The sequence below is a fragment of the Truncatella angustata genome (assembly GCF_020726525.1).
Source record: "Truncatella angustata strain MPI-SDFR-AT-0073 chromosome Unknown BKA67scaffold_2, whole genome shotgun sequence".
NCBI lineage: Eukaryota > Fungi > Ascomycota > Sordariomycetes > Amphisphaeriales > Sporocadaceae > Truncatella > Truncatella angustata.
The window spans coordinates 4,450,611-4,465,594 of record NW_025763382.1 but is presented as its reverse complement, the minus strand read 5'-3'; the positions used below and the strand labels follow the sequence as shown (position 1 = coordinate 4,465,594).

At 48.4% G+C, this 14,984-nt stretch overlaps 5 protein-coding genes and 1 non-coding gene across 6 annotated transcripts; 4 read left to right on the top strand and 2 right to left on the bottom strand.

Moving 5' to 3' along the window:
* Nucleotides 1-1,951: 1,951 nt before the first annotated feature.
* On the top strand, nucleotides 1,952-3,220 carry BKA67DRAFT_655821 (uncharacterized protein; the record flags this gene model as incomplete). Its single annotated transcript, XM_046106832.1, has 1 exon — nucleotides 1,952-3,220. One exon carries the CDS (start codon nucleotides 1,952-1,954, stop codon nucleotides 3,218-3,220), a length of 1,269 nt encoding a protein of 422 aa, XP_045961798.1.
* Nucleotides 3,221-4,355: 1,135 nt separating this feature from the next.
* Nucleotides 4,356-4,990, top strand: BKA67DRAFT_532764 (uncharacterized protein; the record flags this gene model as incomplete). Its single annotated transcript, XM_046099580.1, has 3 exons — nucleotides 4,356-4,379; nucleotides 4,435-4,566; nucleotides 4,799-4,990. The coding sequence occupies 3 exons, from the start codon at nucleotides 4,356-4,358 to the stop codon at nucleotides 4,988-4,990; spliced, it is 348 nt and encodes a 115-aa protein (XP_045961797.1).
* A 298-nt stretch (nucleotides 4,991-5,288) lies between these two features.
* Nucleotides 5,289-5,361, top strand: BKA67DRAFT_t57. The gene has a single exon. It is a non-coding gene; the product is annotated as a tRNA-Lys (tRNA).
* Nucleotides 5,362-9,032: 3,671 nt separating this feature from the next.
* Nucleotides 9,033-11,001, top strand: BKA67DRAFT_688851 (uncharacterized protein; the record flags this gene model as incomplete). Its single annotated transcript, XM_046109082.1, has 3 exons — nucleotides 9,033-9,120; nucleotides 9,175-9,368; nucleotides 9,421-11,001. 3 exons carry the CDS (start codon nucleotides 9,033-9,035, stop codon nucleotides 10,999-11,001), a joined length of 1,863 nt encoding a protein of 620 aa, XP_045961796.1.
* Nucleotides 11,002-11,178: 177 nt separating this feature from the next.
* On the bottom strand, nucleotides 11,179-13,090 carry BKA67DRAFT_555634 (Alpha/Beta hydrolase protein). The gene is made up of 7 exons (XM_046102105.1): nucleotides 12,772-13,090; nucleotides 12,594-12,711; nucleotides 12,392-12,546; nucleotides 12,225-12,335; nucleotides 12,076-12,170; nucleotides 11,635-12,012; nucleotides 11,179-11,583 (listed from the first exon to the last, which is right to left on the bottom strand). The coding sequence occupies exons 1-7, from the start codon at nucleotides 12,956-12,958 to the stop codon at nucleotides 11,443-11,445; spliced, it is 1,185 nt and encodes a 394-aa protein (XP_045961795.1). The 5' UTR covers nucleotides 12,959-13,090; the 3' UTR covers nucleotides 11,179-11,442.
* A 379-nt stretch (nucleotides 13,091-13,469) lies between these two features.
* Nucleotides 13,470-14,681, bottom strand: BKA67DRAFT_655817 (uncharacterized protein; the record flags this gene model as incomplete). The annotated part of the gene is made up of 1 exon (XM_046106831.1): nucleotides 13,470-14,681. The coding sequence occupies one exon, from the start codon at nucleotides 14,679-14,681 to the stop codon at nucleotides 13,470-13,472; it is 1,212 nt and encodes a 403-aa protein (XP_045961794.1).
* Between the last annotated feature and the right edge of the window lie 303 nt (nucleotides 14,682-14,984).

Here is a 14,984-nt window from a genome sequence, read left to right as displayed (position 1 = left end):
CAAACAAGTCTTGTGTCAATATTAGTCTTCTTTAGGTGCCCTGCGTTGCATTGGAAAATGGTAATCCCGGTGAGTCCACACTTGCTTAAGCAGAATACTTGGGCTGCGACGCCTATGGTCGACGATAGTTCCAGAGCGGTTTCTGAGGAATGCTCAAAGCGGTTTGGAGTTTTCACGCCATATCCGTCCGAGCCATTATTGCCGCATACGGAAGATCTAGGTAGCTTGTGGCTATAAGAAGCAATCGATGGAGCCTGTTTTCTTTGTTCATCCTGCGCCTGATCTTGAGGCTATTCATCTTCGCCGAGAATCATCACGAGATGCATCTTGGGGTCATCGTCTCTTGAGAGATCAGGCCCAATCGAGCCTTTGGAGAAGCAGACATGACGCTTGATTCTTGATTCTAAAGCTTCTACAACACTTTCCAACCCCTTACAAGCGGGTTCATGAGCATACACGCGGTGTTAGTTGCAGAGTTAGGGGTTGTTGCAACCCGACCGGGTCATCGCCAATCCTTACTATGGAACTCAGACTCGGCGTTGGTCGCATCTCGGCCCCTTTTGTTGCCAAATCTTTTCTTTACCAAAATACTTCGTATCCTGGGGATAATTTCCCACCGCTGACAAATCATCGATACTGAGATCGCGGTAGCTTATGTCTGTTAGCGGTGTCAATTCGAGGTCTCCGTTTTCCAACATGCGAATGCGATAAGTTACTTATGCGCGTTCCACGATGAGACAGGATATGGGGATATGCTGTGACTATCTGGATAGATCTCTTACTTTCCCGTGCGGAGTTGTCTCCGATGACATGGATTACGAATTTATGCTCATGAGCATAGGTGCGCTTTCAAATGAGGCCATAGTCGACAATAGGCCGTCTCTGAAGTAGGGGTCCGGCTGTAGAACACATATTGATTTCTGGGAATTCAGGCAGCACCTGGTTGTGAGTGTGAGTCATGTAAATAAATTTTTATTAAATGTATGAAATTATTAAATGAGGCAGTCCTGCACATTGAATAACAGTTAGGACCTGCAGTGGCGCTCAACGTAGCAAAATTCATTCGATATCCGCATGAAGGTATAGCGCCATGCAAGGTTTCAAACTCGGTTCAATACAGAACATTGTTGTGCCGCCCAAGTAAGAGGAGAGGCCACAAGAAAATTGCAGAGATTCACCAGATAAAACCACCGGTCTATTGATGTTTTGTTTCGCAAATGGAAGTCCAGAGTTGTCTGCTCAACAGTATCCGGTTTGCATAACATTACAGAAATAGTGGGCATCGTGCGTTGGAATTTGGTGCTTACAGAAGTGATCCATTTAGCGGACTTGACATGAAGTGGCATCCAACTATCGCAAGAGGCTCTTTGTATTGTTTAAAAAAAAAGTTTGCCTCACGCATCTACTGATAATTTCAGACATAAGGATATCGGATACGGGGGCTATTGGGCTGACTTGAGGGTAAGGTGATGGTGAGAGTAGAGATGTTTCAGTACTAGGAGTCTCACCAGTGCTGTTGGTATTTGTTCGACAACCATGTCTATAACTGTCAACAGACATACTGTATTGTATGTCTTTCTGTTGCCTCGGTGCATCGCCGCCCGTCTCGATTCGCAGACAATAGACAACGGATCTGGTAGATCTTGTGGCTGAGGCCGATGTGCCGCGCCAAGCGAAGACAGGACGCGCTTCATTTACATAGACTACCAACTAGGGTTAGACTAGTCCAACTGCAACGGGAGATCGGACGTCATCCCCAACCACAGTTTGCACAGGCCGGGAGCTCCACCAAAGATGAACAGAACGGGGTGTCAGTTTGCAGAGCTTCGTTGGAAGCAACACTTGGTTGTCACGAACAATTGGGGCCAGGGTAGTCATATTTCTGAGCTGTTGATGCTGGCGTATCATTCCACAGAAAACTTGTAGTTTGCACCCCATACAAGGCCCAATCATGAAGTTGCAAAGTCAGCTCCCCGCGATTCTTGCTGCCAGCTTAAGCTCGGCAGCTCAGTTCCTTGATGCCACCGCCATATCCTCGCAGTCCGTCCTTGCATCCACTTCCGACTCGAACGCACCACACTACCGCGATACACTTTTGGCTCTGCACAAGTCTCTTGTCGAGATTCCTTCCGTTACGTATAACGAGAATGCCGTCGGGCAATTCCTTGTCGACTACCTGACCGATCTCGGCCTTCAAGCGGAACTGCAGTTTTTACCTCCCACGTCTTCCTCTGGCGACTCCGAAAAGCCTCGTTTCAACGTCCTCGCGTGGTTTGGAAAGACCAGGAGACCAAACCCAACGGTCTTGGTCAGCAGTCATATTGATACTGTGCCGCCTTTCATCCCATATTCCATTTCCAGCGGCGACAAAGTAAATGGCGAGACTGTCATCAGCGGCCGTGGCAGCGTTGACGCAAAGGCTGCCGTAGCGGCTCAGATCACGGCGTTGCTGGATCTAATTCAATCGAAAGAACATGAGGCTTTTGATGCTTCTGAGGTAATGCTGGTTTATGTTGTTGATGAAGAGAACAAGGGAGAAGGGATGCGGTACTTTTCCGACTCGCTTGACAGTCATGAGCCCAAACCAAAATTCAAGGCAGGTATCTTTGGTGAGCCGACCGAAGGCAAGCTGGCATGCGGACACAAAGGATTTTTGGGTTGCACCATCAAGGCTACGGGTCATGCAGGACATTCTGGCTACCCATGGCTAGGCAAGAGTGCAACTGAGGTGCTCATGCGAGGCTTAGTTAAAGTCCTAGACAAAGATCTGGGCAGCTCAGAACGACTGGGCAATACAACAGTCAATGTGGGCAGGATTGAGGGTGGTGTCGCTTTGAATGTTATACCAGAGAACGCAGAGGCTCGCATCGCTGTGCGCATTGCAATTGGACCGCAAGAGACTGGTGCAAAAGTAGTCGAAGGCCGGATTCGAGAGGTTTTCACGAGCGTCGATGAGGAGGCATTCGACGTTAGCTGCAACAATGGGTACGGCGCCATCGACTGTAACTGTGATGTCAATGGGTTTGAAAACATCACCGTCAATTATGGCACAGATGTTGCCAATCTGAAAGGCAACCACACAAGATATCTTTATGGACCTGGAACCATTCTAGTGGCTCATGGACCAGACGAAGCGCTCAAGGTTAAGGACCTTGAAGCTGCGGTCGAAGGCTACAAGAAGTTGATATTACACGCATTACACAGCGACGTCTATATCTAAAGGATTTGACATCTAGGCTACATTAGTTGTTAACCTTCATCAAATCACTACTGTTAATCTGGAGCTATCATTCCAGTAAACTCGTGTCCAATACGGACGGATCCTCGACGGCGCAATCCTCATTGGGCTACATAAGTAGTAGCTTCATACACGCAGTATCTTGGCTGTGGAAGTCGGTGGCTGTCAGATACATTCAAAACGGTTATACAAGTAAGGCATTGCCGAAGGTCTTGTACTTTCGCACTTATTCAACCACTTCTCGTTTCGCGTATTGTGCCACATTCATTCTTGTTCAATATCTCCTCTATGTTCCGAGTACCTGAGATTTTAGGACATTTAAGCCCTCGACAAATGAGCAACCAAATCCATTTGCATTTGCGATATTCGGCGCAAGCATACCAGGCCTTGAACCGGCTGTATAGTATGCAAGCGGCGGCATATTAAATGTTACGAAGGTAGACCACAATGTGTCACCTGCAGCGTACCAAAGCGGCCATGCGAATACGTTGACAATACGTCCCTGAGAAATGAGATATTATCGACACCGCTAGCCAACCAACAGCAGCACATACGCAGGGGTACCAGTCTACCTCGTAGTATGCAAGGTCTTTTGTGGAGAGTACCCTCGGCAGCTAGTTGGACCAGACCTTTGCCCTTTCTCATATGCGGCTCTCATAACACGTCAAATACGGGATCATTGCCTGGCTCGGGGCTACTGTGTTCATATATACCTCTAGTACAGCGGTACATCGATACAGCCCTCACCCACACCTTATATCATAAATCGACTGCTCGCTTTGGCCGCATTCCACCTTAGCTTTACCAAGATTGACGGCACTACTATCTTTGATGCGATGACTACAGGGCTTCAGGCACGTGGGCTTTCATCGTTGAACGGTACCAAAGACAGCACCGATGATACTGCAGAATAGTGGCTAGAGAGATATCTGGTGTATTTGTTAGTGATACTTGATACTTTCACCAGATTTTGTCCCCGAGTGGTGCTACCATCAGCAATGGACCAGACAGTATCTCGGCCTGGTGGAACGGCACTGGCGTTGGCTTCCAGGATTCAAGGTGCGAAGCTGATAACGTGCAATACAGCGTGACATTAGACTCTTCTGAACTCGGTGTCATGCCCATAATCACGCTCAACTCCGTAAGTCTCCCAGGCATCTTTTTACTGCAAAATCAGTGCTATACTGTTTAACTAGCAAGTATTTGCTCATTATCCTTGCGATCCGAATATGCCCGACATCACGCAGGTGCATCTGCCACGCTTCTTTTGGACCAATGCAATTCCTGATGCTGATATTGTCGTCGACTTGTCCATTAATGGCACCCCTGTCCGATTTTAGGGGTATCGGATACCACGACAAGAACTGGGATGACAAGACCATCCTAAAGAACCCCAAGCACAGGGACAAGCCCTTGCTCATTTATACGGTGCGACCCGCTTGACCACGACGACGATGAATGTCATAGCTGCTATATCGCCAAGGGTGGAGAAATCCTTACTATTAGCTGTGACGACCCTTCAGTCGTCACACGACTTTAACTGGGAGAAACTCAACGTAGCCGCCGGCCAAAGGCCTTACGGAAATTGCAGAGGTTACGTCCACCTTTCAGCTCCCTGATGGCGCTACTCTTGATTTGAATGTCACCACAGAATCCATCACAAACGACAAGGTTGTTCGCACACGTGCTGTGGGCTTGACAACTGGCAAGGCCTTCATTGATGAGTTCTCCTATGGCCTTCTCTTCGGTTAAGCAAGATGGGGCAACGAGCCAGTGCTAGGCTATAGTTTCCCCGGCATGCTACAGTGATGAAGTTCGTGCTATACAAGCATACCTTACTCGGCCCTACCACTTAGTACGAGTCAAGTTTTCGAAGCATGGTCGTCTCCGACCACTTTAACCTTGAGTCGTCAAGACAAACTTTTGGACCGAAAATTCTTACCAGACTCCACCATCTTGACAATACTCTAGTTACTCGTCTCCATCGTAATGGTCTACATGAGATAGCTTAACGCCAACTCATCACATCAGCGCATTAAGCGCTCAACCCGCCTGGTTAGCTCAATCGGTAGAGCGTGAGACTCTTAATCTCAAGGCTGCGGGTTCGACCCCCGCATCGGGCTCAATTCCTGATGCACCTCAGTTGACTGAGGTATCTGCTTTTTGGTGGTTTCTAAGGCAGGTACTCATAGCTTTTTCCTCTTCTACTACGCGACCGGCCTAGCCGCGGCGCTAATTGCCGCTGGGGTTAGAGTAGCGGAATTAAAGTGGGCAATGAGGCAACGGAAAAGAAGTAACATGCGGGAGTTAGTTTAAACCGCCGTTGCAGCTTCGTCGACAAGACCAGCGTTTCCCAAGTCGAAGCCATGTCATTCCAGGAGTGGCTTTATTCATTTCCAGTGCTTAATCCATACGCCGGCAAACTATCTGGAGCAACCATTTCTTCTTTTTCTTCATGTTCTCATCCACCTTGCGTCGCTTACAGTCAACCTCAAAACGGCGCGATGATCCCTGTGGCCACCAGCGAATTAAGCCCTTCGGGTTATGTGACCCATCCTGAAAGGTTAGGGGTAGCCTGGATATAGTCCGAAGAATATTGATATTACAGATATGAAGGTAGCAAACTTATTGGGAAGCGGGTTTGATCTCTGTGAAAGGCTACCGACTTCTTTATGGTGTCCTTTTGATGACCAGTGCCGCTTCGAATGTATCTCAGTCAAATCCTCTCTTGACTCTTTTCAAGGGTTTCTCAGCCTAGTAGTGCTTCCTGATCACTTAGACGCAAACAACAAAACTTGAGGGAAACAGCAAGATAGCAAGGAACGTGTGACCGGCAGACACCGGCAAAGAACTCCAGTTGCCAAATCCACGGTCGTCCAAATTGACGTTGGGTACGTAATCCTAGGTAGGATCAATATATTGGCTGCAGGCAGTGAAAGCTTTGACTAGAAGAACGCTGACGATCAAGCCAGATGATCCGAGAATTATCATTAATCCGACGGCAAATTCCCTCCCGAATTTGATTTGAAATTTTGACTCGTGAGAGTCTCAAAGCTCATCTAATTTCAGGAAGTCCTCCTGAGCGACGGCAAGCCCAAGGTTGCGTACGCCAAGGCGAATACGTCAAGGTGCATGCCTCCCTTGATGTCTTTATTCCAGTAAAGCTCCACAGAGAGGGCAAGAAAAGACAGTCAGGAACGTGAAGGTGAGCGAAGGCGCTAACATAAAGCTAAGCGCGGGATATGATGTATCTCGAAGTGTTCCACCTGAGAAGACCCGTATATAGAACAAGATAAATAACAACTTGACGAGGCAAAGAACTATGACGTAGACCACTTCTGCCACGTACAACGATTGCTGAACTTTCGACAGAGCACCACCTTATAAAGACCAAAGGTGTTGACCAAATACTAGAAATGTCACTGTTCAATTAGTAAGTGTTCAGCCGACAATGAGCTTTAGCGCCTAACTCCGAAAAGGGCACCTAACCGGTATAATAGTAAGAATCTATACTAGAACTTAGATCCAAGAAAAATTGACACAGCACGCTTTGAAAGTGCTCAAGACGGCTGACACGAACAGTACATCTTCCCTGTGATTGGATCTATCATGGATTATGGATAGAGACCGCAGGAAAACGGCCGCCGACGTAATCGTGAGCATCACCTGCTCTGATTGAGAGAGTTGTGTCTCGAATTTGAGGGACTATATTAATGATATGTCGATGCTTGATAAATATACTATATAAATGTATATATATCTATATATGCAATACTTAAATGCCCAGATCATATGACTTAGTGTCCTCGTATGTATCAAACTAGAAATCTTGCATCGTACAGTTTTGCGTCAAGCAAGCTGCTGTCGAAGCAGCCAAGTCTGAATTCCCGCATCCACAATTGCTGTCTGAAGCGAGCATCCAACTTCTGTAACACTCCGCATCACAATAGAGAGCTAAATGATGACATGATATAAGCATTAACTAGACTACGTGTCTGCAGGAGTATATGCATAGGCTTAACACAGAAGGGAGAATGGATATATCATCCCAACCTAGCCCAGCCGTGCAAATAAGCCTGGAGTATCTACGAAGTCCGACAACGATAACTATTCGTAAGGCGACGATGCAGATACACGCGAAAATTCCTCGTACCAGCGGGTTCACAGGGAGTGGAATAAATGTTGCTATTTTAGTGAATTCAAAGCACAAGTATCCTATTGCAGATAATGGAGAGAATAACCCGGCAAGAAAGAAGGTTTCCTTGCACTCAACGAGATGAGAAGAATCTTTTCGACCGTCGGGGCTATTAAATTGTGCAGGTAAAGCCCATGACAATAGATCATCTCAAATATAAGAAACCGGAACTTGGTTGATTATGGAAATGAACGTCAGTGTTGTAGAGATCAGAGGTAATGTTAGCAAACGGCCATGGGTCAACATATATATTATGTAAATGTTATTTTAAGGATCTTACGGAATTAATGCATATAATATTATGTACTCTAGAAGCCCCTAATAACTTTCGCCCCCGACCCCCCATGACTTAAGATATAGGCATATGGCGATGAACATGACTCAATTCGGCTATAAAGTCGTGTTCGTCATCTAGTGGACATTTAAGTTATGCTTGAGTACTTGTGTCCTAGTTAGTTACTGGCATTCGAGGTTCGCCAACACCTACTTAAGTGAGGGAATAGGTTTGGTGAGCTCTTCTCGGAAATCAAAGTCGTGATACGATTGGGGCAACATCTCTGACTTTAGCCCTTTGCGTCTATTGATTTGATCGAGAATTGAGCAGGAAGTAAGTTACAACAGCCAAGCAAGGGTATGGTTCAGGGACAAGGCTTGTCAATACTTATTGATAGTTTGTTCAAACGTATCTCAATGTTTGCCTGATGTTTACTGGTTGAGGACATTTCATTGATACATATGGCTCAGAAGAATGACTTCTCAAGTATTTTGGACCTGCCCGTTTTGATGATCTAGGCTACTTAATGGCTATTGGAAGCTTCATTGTAGGGTGCAGGGCTTTACCGGTATTTCTATAGCAGACCAAAAGAAAGAGCTTACATACATTGAAGAGAGCTATGATAGACAAAAGTTGCCAATACCCATGGCTTAGAAGTCCTACCGATTATTTAGACCAGTCAACGGCTGCTTGTCTACTCCATTCAGTGAGACATAGTGAAAGGAAGAGAGAGAGAAAAGAATTGGAAAAGGAATGACGAAAACAGTGAAGGTTGAGGTAAAGGAAAAAGTACGCTATGGAACGCCAACGTTAGAAACGGTAATTAGGACTGGGATTAGATTGTCCAAATTTTCCACATCATTTTCCCTTCAGATGTCTAATTCGTTACCTTACTGCAGGATCTTCGCCGGCTAGGGGTACAAACGCTGCACAAAGGCTCGGTAAAGTCTCAAAACCGTCAGATACCGTCTAAGCGACCACAAACATGACAAGGGATTACGCCAAGCACACATCTTGCATAATAACTGCAGTGCTATGCTAGATTTGGGTGTCTTTGCCGGAAAAGTTGGTAGCAGTGGGCATGCAATTATTGAGAAAAGCAAGCCCGATTGGACGGGGTTAATTCTTGTTCTCGCCAACTCAAGCCTTGTTGCTTTGCATGCTATGCATATACTTCTAGAGAGGTCCAGATCTGCTTACATCTGGGAACGCATAGGGGCACTACAAGCGGAGGCTTTCATAGAATACATAAAGAGATGCATCTTCAAATGTTATGATCCGTAGTCAACGCTTGTTACATTGCCTTCTGCATAAGCCGCATCACGATGATGTTGCTCGCCGTCCTACTTTTTGCTTGTGCTAGCCTGCCCGATGTGCGTGCAGGCTTTACATCAGATGAATCCTTATCATTTGGTAAGTCAAGTATATGATGTCCCACTGCCTACTTAGATCTGATTGGTATGGAAGATTACATCATCATAGGTGGTGGAACCGCAGGCCTGACTGTTGCATCTCGTCTCACTGAAGATCCCAAAGTCAGTGTTTTAGTCGTGGAGGCTGGCGCAGACAAGAGTTCAGACCCGCTGGTTCTCACGCCTGGCTTGGGAACGTCCACCGTTAGTAAACCCGACTATGACTGGTCTTTCAGATCTGTACCACAGGTATTAAATTCCACGCCAAAGCCGTGTTTCCAGCTGTGTTAACTGTTGCCAGCCAAACTTGCTGGGTCGCGTTATTGGTCAGCCTCGAGGTAAACAGTTGGGTGGTTCGTCGGCCATCAATCTAATGGTGATTATGTACCCATCTCAGGAAAACATCGATGCTTGGGGATCACTTGGCAATTCGGGCTGGTCGTTTGACGAACTTGCACCCTATTTCCACAAAATGGCGACTGTCACTCCACCGAGCACCAATGCAAAGGAAGTCACTCATGTAGACGAATGGTACGATCCAAGTATCGAAAACACTGGCCCCTTACAGATCGGATGGGGCGATGGCTACACCAAGACACTCAATGGCGCGTGGGTGGAAACCTTTGATATACTTGGCCTCAATATGTCGGGCGATCCGAGAACGGGGAATGCGATTGGCGGGTTTCAGAACATGCAGTCTGTCGACCCCATAACGAAGACGCGATCGTACTCGGCAACTTCTCATTATGGGTTTGAGCAAAGAGCACGAAAAAACCTTGTAGTTCTTACCAACACGGTTGTGCAGAAGATTCTGACGAAGAAGACGAGCAAGGGCGTCGTTGCGACTGGAATTTTGATGAAGAACGATATCAACGAGACGCATGTGGCAGGCGCAAAAGCTGAGGTTATCTTGGCTGCTGGCGCACTCCAGTCTCCTCAGATCTTGGAGCTCTCTGGCATCGGCAGTCGGAAACTGCTTGAGAAGTATCAAATACCGGTTGTCATAGACAACCCTAATGTTGGTGAACACCTACAGGACCATGCCATAGTTGCGCAACTTTTCGAAATCAAGGATGACATCCCGAATACCGATCTGTTGAAGAATGCAACATTCCTTGAAAATGCTATGAAGCTTTACGCGACGAATCGTACAGGCTGGCTCGCTCAGGCTCAACTTGCCTCCGCCTATACTCCTTTCATGAACGGAAAGGGACGGGTACAGCCTACCGAAATCAAGCAATTACTCGACAAGCACCTGAGCACGACTCATATCAGCAAGGAGATTCAAGTCCTTCGGTCACTCATGGAAAAGCAGAACTACAACCAAGTCCAGTACCATCTCTTCCCGGCCACGCTGGCCACCGCTAATGCATCTGGAGTTGTCCCTACCTATGACCACCGTTGTATCGCAGCCATGGCACTTCTGAGCCATCCATTCAGCCGAGGAAATGTTCATATAACATCCTCCGACGTCGATACCAAGCCAGCTTATGATCCTGCATTCATGTCGCACCCTCTCGACATTGAACTTCTTGCAAACAGTGTTCAGTTTACAGAGAACATTGTCAACACCAGCCCGTTCTCAGATGCCTTGACCGGCGTACGACACCCAGACATCGTAGCTGACACGATAGAAAACGCCAAGGATATCATCAGAGAGGTTGCGATCTCTTCCTTCCACCCGTCTGGCAGCTGCGGCATGCGGCCACAAGGTGAGAGGGGCGTAGTCAATGCACGCTTGCTCGTGCATGGCACTTCGAACATCCGCATTGTTGATGCCAGTATCTTCCCTCTCGAGACCTCGGGCAATATCCAGGCAACAGTATATGCTGTGGCTGAAAGAGCAGCCGACTTCATCAAGCAAGATCGCAAGAGTCTCTAGGACACCTGCGTACTTATATCATAGAAGAGATGTTTTAATAAACCTTGCTATGTACGAAGTCTGATCATGTAATCATGCAGAAAGCGGAGGGCTAATAATTGTACTAATATGGCCTTAAAACACAGCCAAAGTGATCATATTTCGTAGTGGCGGTGGGAGGACGGGAGATGGTAGCTTGTGACAAGTACGATTGCAGAAAACTCACTGGCTAGGCACTATAAATGATCGTCAACTTGCGCAGCAGATAGACTCAGTTAAATCTGAAGGCAAAGCATCACTACCACCGGGGTTCTTGGAGGAACTGCTGAAAACTAGTCTTACAGACGGACGGTGAACACCATGGCCAAGATGACGACGATCAACAGTGGACTCTCATGTAGGATAGGGGCATACTCTAGATCGTCTCTGGGGTTCTGATACTACACAGCTAATTGACATTACTCAAACAGCATGCGCTAGTACCCACTGATCCATTGCCTTCTTCTGTTGTCCAGAGAAGATACCTAGGTTAGCATCGAGAACGGGCGCATCATGCGCTTCGCCCCTTGCTATCAACGTGGCTGTCTTCGACCCATTATGAACCTGTGTGTTGGGATTAGTTCATCGTTCTGTAGGATTCTGGATTGCTCATACAGAAAGTCTGGCGACGAAAGACTGGATGTCATCGCGAAAGAGCTCGTCTTCTCCTGCCAATATGCATACGTCCTGGGCCCGGATTCCTCTCCACCAATCGGCGCCGGCTCCCAGAGGTGTGTTATAGTAATCTACTTCTCCGCCCGCCATGAACTTGTCGGAGGCTAGCTTCAACCTCGCCTTACCGAGGTAATCCTTGTCGGCGTTTTCCACCATACAAGCCGCCGATTGGTCGAAAGAAACCCACGGTGAGATCAGCAGGAGCCCTTTGAAGTTATCTTGGGAATTGATGATCGGTAACGAGGTGTGGGGATGGGATAGGTGTGACATTAGACCAAGGGCCAGATTGCCTCCAGCGGAATCTCCGACAAGGACGATCTGGAGTTGGAAGGTTAGATTCAGGCAGACCTCAAAAGCATACAAAACAGTGTGTTCACTAACTCGAGAAAGTGGTATCTGTGCTTCTTGAGTCAAGTACTGCAGGGCAGTGACAGCTTGCAGTAGCTGCGTTGGGTACGCTGCACCTGGCGCGAGGTCTGATGGTTCTTGTCAGATCAGTGCGGCGTTGAACTGCGACTGGGTAAAGGTACCGTATTGTAGGAAACAACAACTTAGCTTGGCTTTATTGGAAGCCGCTTTTTCTATCAAACTCCCAACGAGCGTCATGTGGCCAGGAGTAGCCGCGCTGACATAGGCGCCGCCTGAATGAGATTGTGAGAAGCATTTTGCAGAGTACGAGCAGGTCTCCTAGCCTTACCATGTAACCATAGTACAACAGTCTCGTCCGCCCAGCTGCCAAACCAGCATACTTTAGCTCCATTGGAAAACTCCACAACATCAGGGTCCATGGATTTTCTCTTCATATATGCTTCGTACTGGTCGACCGTAGACGCCAAAGGTATCTGACCCACACTGAAAGACTGATTAGATGCCGATCGCGTACTGAGACAACAACTCACGTCGTGCTCGGGTCTCGATGAACGCGCAGCGCGCGATACAGCACATGTCTCCATAGCGTCGATGCGCCTTTCTGGCCACGAAATGGCCCAGTCACAATAGAGACGAGTATAACAGTTACTGTTAAGACATGTTATCGGCCTGAGCTTACGGCAGGGTTGTGGTCGCAGTGTATCTTACTGGTTTTCAGGGCAGCTTTAGCGAAAAGCATCTTTTGCCCAAAGATCATCGTTGGCCCTTCTGCCATGGTGGCCAACGAACGGTGGCTCGAAATGCGGTTGGGCTTTCCTGGGATTGGAAGTGCTACAGCATGTCGAGGTTCGGAAATCGACGCAGTGAAAACAAGAAGGGCGGCTTTGATTTCCATCAGTTCTTTGAACTATGAAAGGAGATCCTGATGTCTATGTAGTTTCTCGTTTTCATGGATCCTGGCTAGCAGCCCCCGAAGCCCGAGTTTTAAGTTAGGGTCGATTATTATAGGACTACAATAGTGTTAAGACTATATAGCTCGTGCTTTGCTAATCTTGGCATAGTGGCTGTCATAGAAGGCCCCGCTCTACCGAAGATGCCGAGGCTTCAGTATTCTCAGGCGTCAGTATGGAGGAATCCAAGCGCCAATGGTACTTGGATAAGCAAGTCAAACTATATTGTCCTGAGCAGAATGCCGTCATTCTGATGCAAATTGATCTAGAAACTCACAGCAAACGAACATAGCAATGGTAACCGATCTAGCTGTCGGGGGTTGGTTGTGTAGAATGCTTTCGCTCTTGACTACTGTAGGTAGATCACGCATCTGGAGTTCTGCAGATGGATTCGACTGTATTGGCTATTTTGATTTCACAACTTTTCTAGGTGCCGCTTGGCCGATAGCGGCCGGCTCACCATTTCTCAGGTGTTGTATCCATGCAGTCTAGATCTGAAGCCTGTTCCCCCACCACGTCTTGCCATCTCTCAGGCATGATATTTCTGAAATCGAATTTGCCATCCGAGCCCTTTGTCACAACGCCCTTTTCGGTGACAACGGCATCGATCAGATCGCAAGGTGTGACGTCGAAGGCTGGATTCCATACGCCGATCCGTTGATCGGCAATGGCGACTCTTTCTGTCCGGCTGGCATCGACACTGCCGTCCTTGCCAACTACGGCACCGGTGATCTGGGTCAGCTCTTCGCGCTTACGCTCCTCGATCTTGATGTCGGCACCACTCTCAGTCTCCAGATCGATTGATGTGGTCGGGGCCGCAACAATGAATTTGATGCCGTGATGGCGGGCCAGCACGGAAAGGGCATACGTGCCAACCTTGTTGGCTGTGTCACCGTTGCGAACAACACGGTCGGCGCCCACTATCACGGCAGCGATGTGGTCCTTTTGCTTTCGCGTCGCGAATAGAGCACCGGCCATGGAGTCTGTGATAAGGGTAGAGGGGATCTTTTCGAAGACCAACTCGAATGCCGTTAGGCGACTTCCTTGGTTGTATGGTCTCGTCTCGGTGCAAAAAGCGTGCTTCAGTTTGCCCTTCTCGTTTAATGATCGGATTATGCCCAGAGCGGTGCCGTGGCCCGATGTCGCCAGGGAGCCGGTGTTGCAATGTGTAAGAACCGAGACCGCGCCCTCTAGGGTGGCTACGGGGGCGTTCTCGAGGAGCCACTCGGCGCCGTGGGAGCCGATGGACTTGTTGGTCTCGGTGTCCTTGCGGAAGATTTCCTCGGCGGCGTCGATGTATGCCTGCACGATCTTGGAGTGGTCTGCGGGGGCCTGCCGAATGACCTTCTTCAGTGCGGTGACTGCGTTGCCCAGATCGACGGCCGTGGGCCTCGATTCGTATAGATAGTCCAGCCTCGAGTCGATGTAGGAGATGGTGTCTTGGGGAGTGGCAGAAGAGGCGAGCGCGCCGTTGTGCAGTTCGACGGCGTGACCAAGGGCTGCTACTATGGCGATGGCTGGGGCGCCACGTACGCGCATGGACCGAATGCTGTCGAAAGCTTCTTCCGAGGTAGAAACAGCGTCGTAGTGGTGCTCGTGAGGTAGGCGCAGTTGGTCGAGGACGAGAAGCTCGCCGCGCTGGTAGCGGATTGCTTGTAGGGAAGACATGGCGATGGAGCGGGTGGCAGAAGCTGGCAGACGAGGAGGGCGCGGGATTTTCTCTCACTGGGTGTATGGATGGCCTACTGCAGTGAGCGAGGAGAATGTTGCGGCGCAATCTGAACGTAAACAGTCTGACAAGTTACTTTGATTGTTGTAACAGTCGTGGTGATGGGCGATCATGGAGGGGCAACTTTTTTCCCAAAAATCTTTGGAGTTCTGCCAGGAACCCCGCCATCAGGCTAACGCTACCCTGGAGCTGCAGTAACAACTAACTAACCTTAGGCCTGCCCTGCCTGCCAGGCTGCTAGG

Bases quoted from the DNA above. Each gene is read 5' to 3' on its own strand.
- BKA67DRAFT_555634 (XM_046102105.1), bottom strand. From the start codon at position 12,958: ATGGAAATCAAAGCCGCCCTTCTTGTTTTCACTGCGTCGATTTCCGAA. The intron at 12,547-12,593 runs GTGAGTTGTTGT...TCAGTCTTTCAG, and splicing joins CATCGAGACCCGAGCACGAC to TGTGGGTCAGATACCTTTGG. The intron at 12,171-12,224 runs GTACCTTTACCC...AAGAACCATCAG, and splicing joins TTGTTGTTTCCTACAATACG to ACCTCGCGCCAGGTGCAGCG.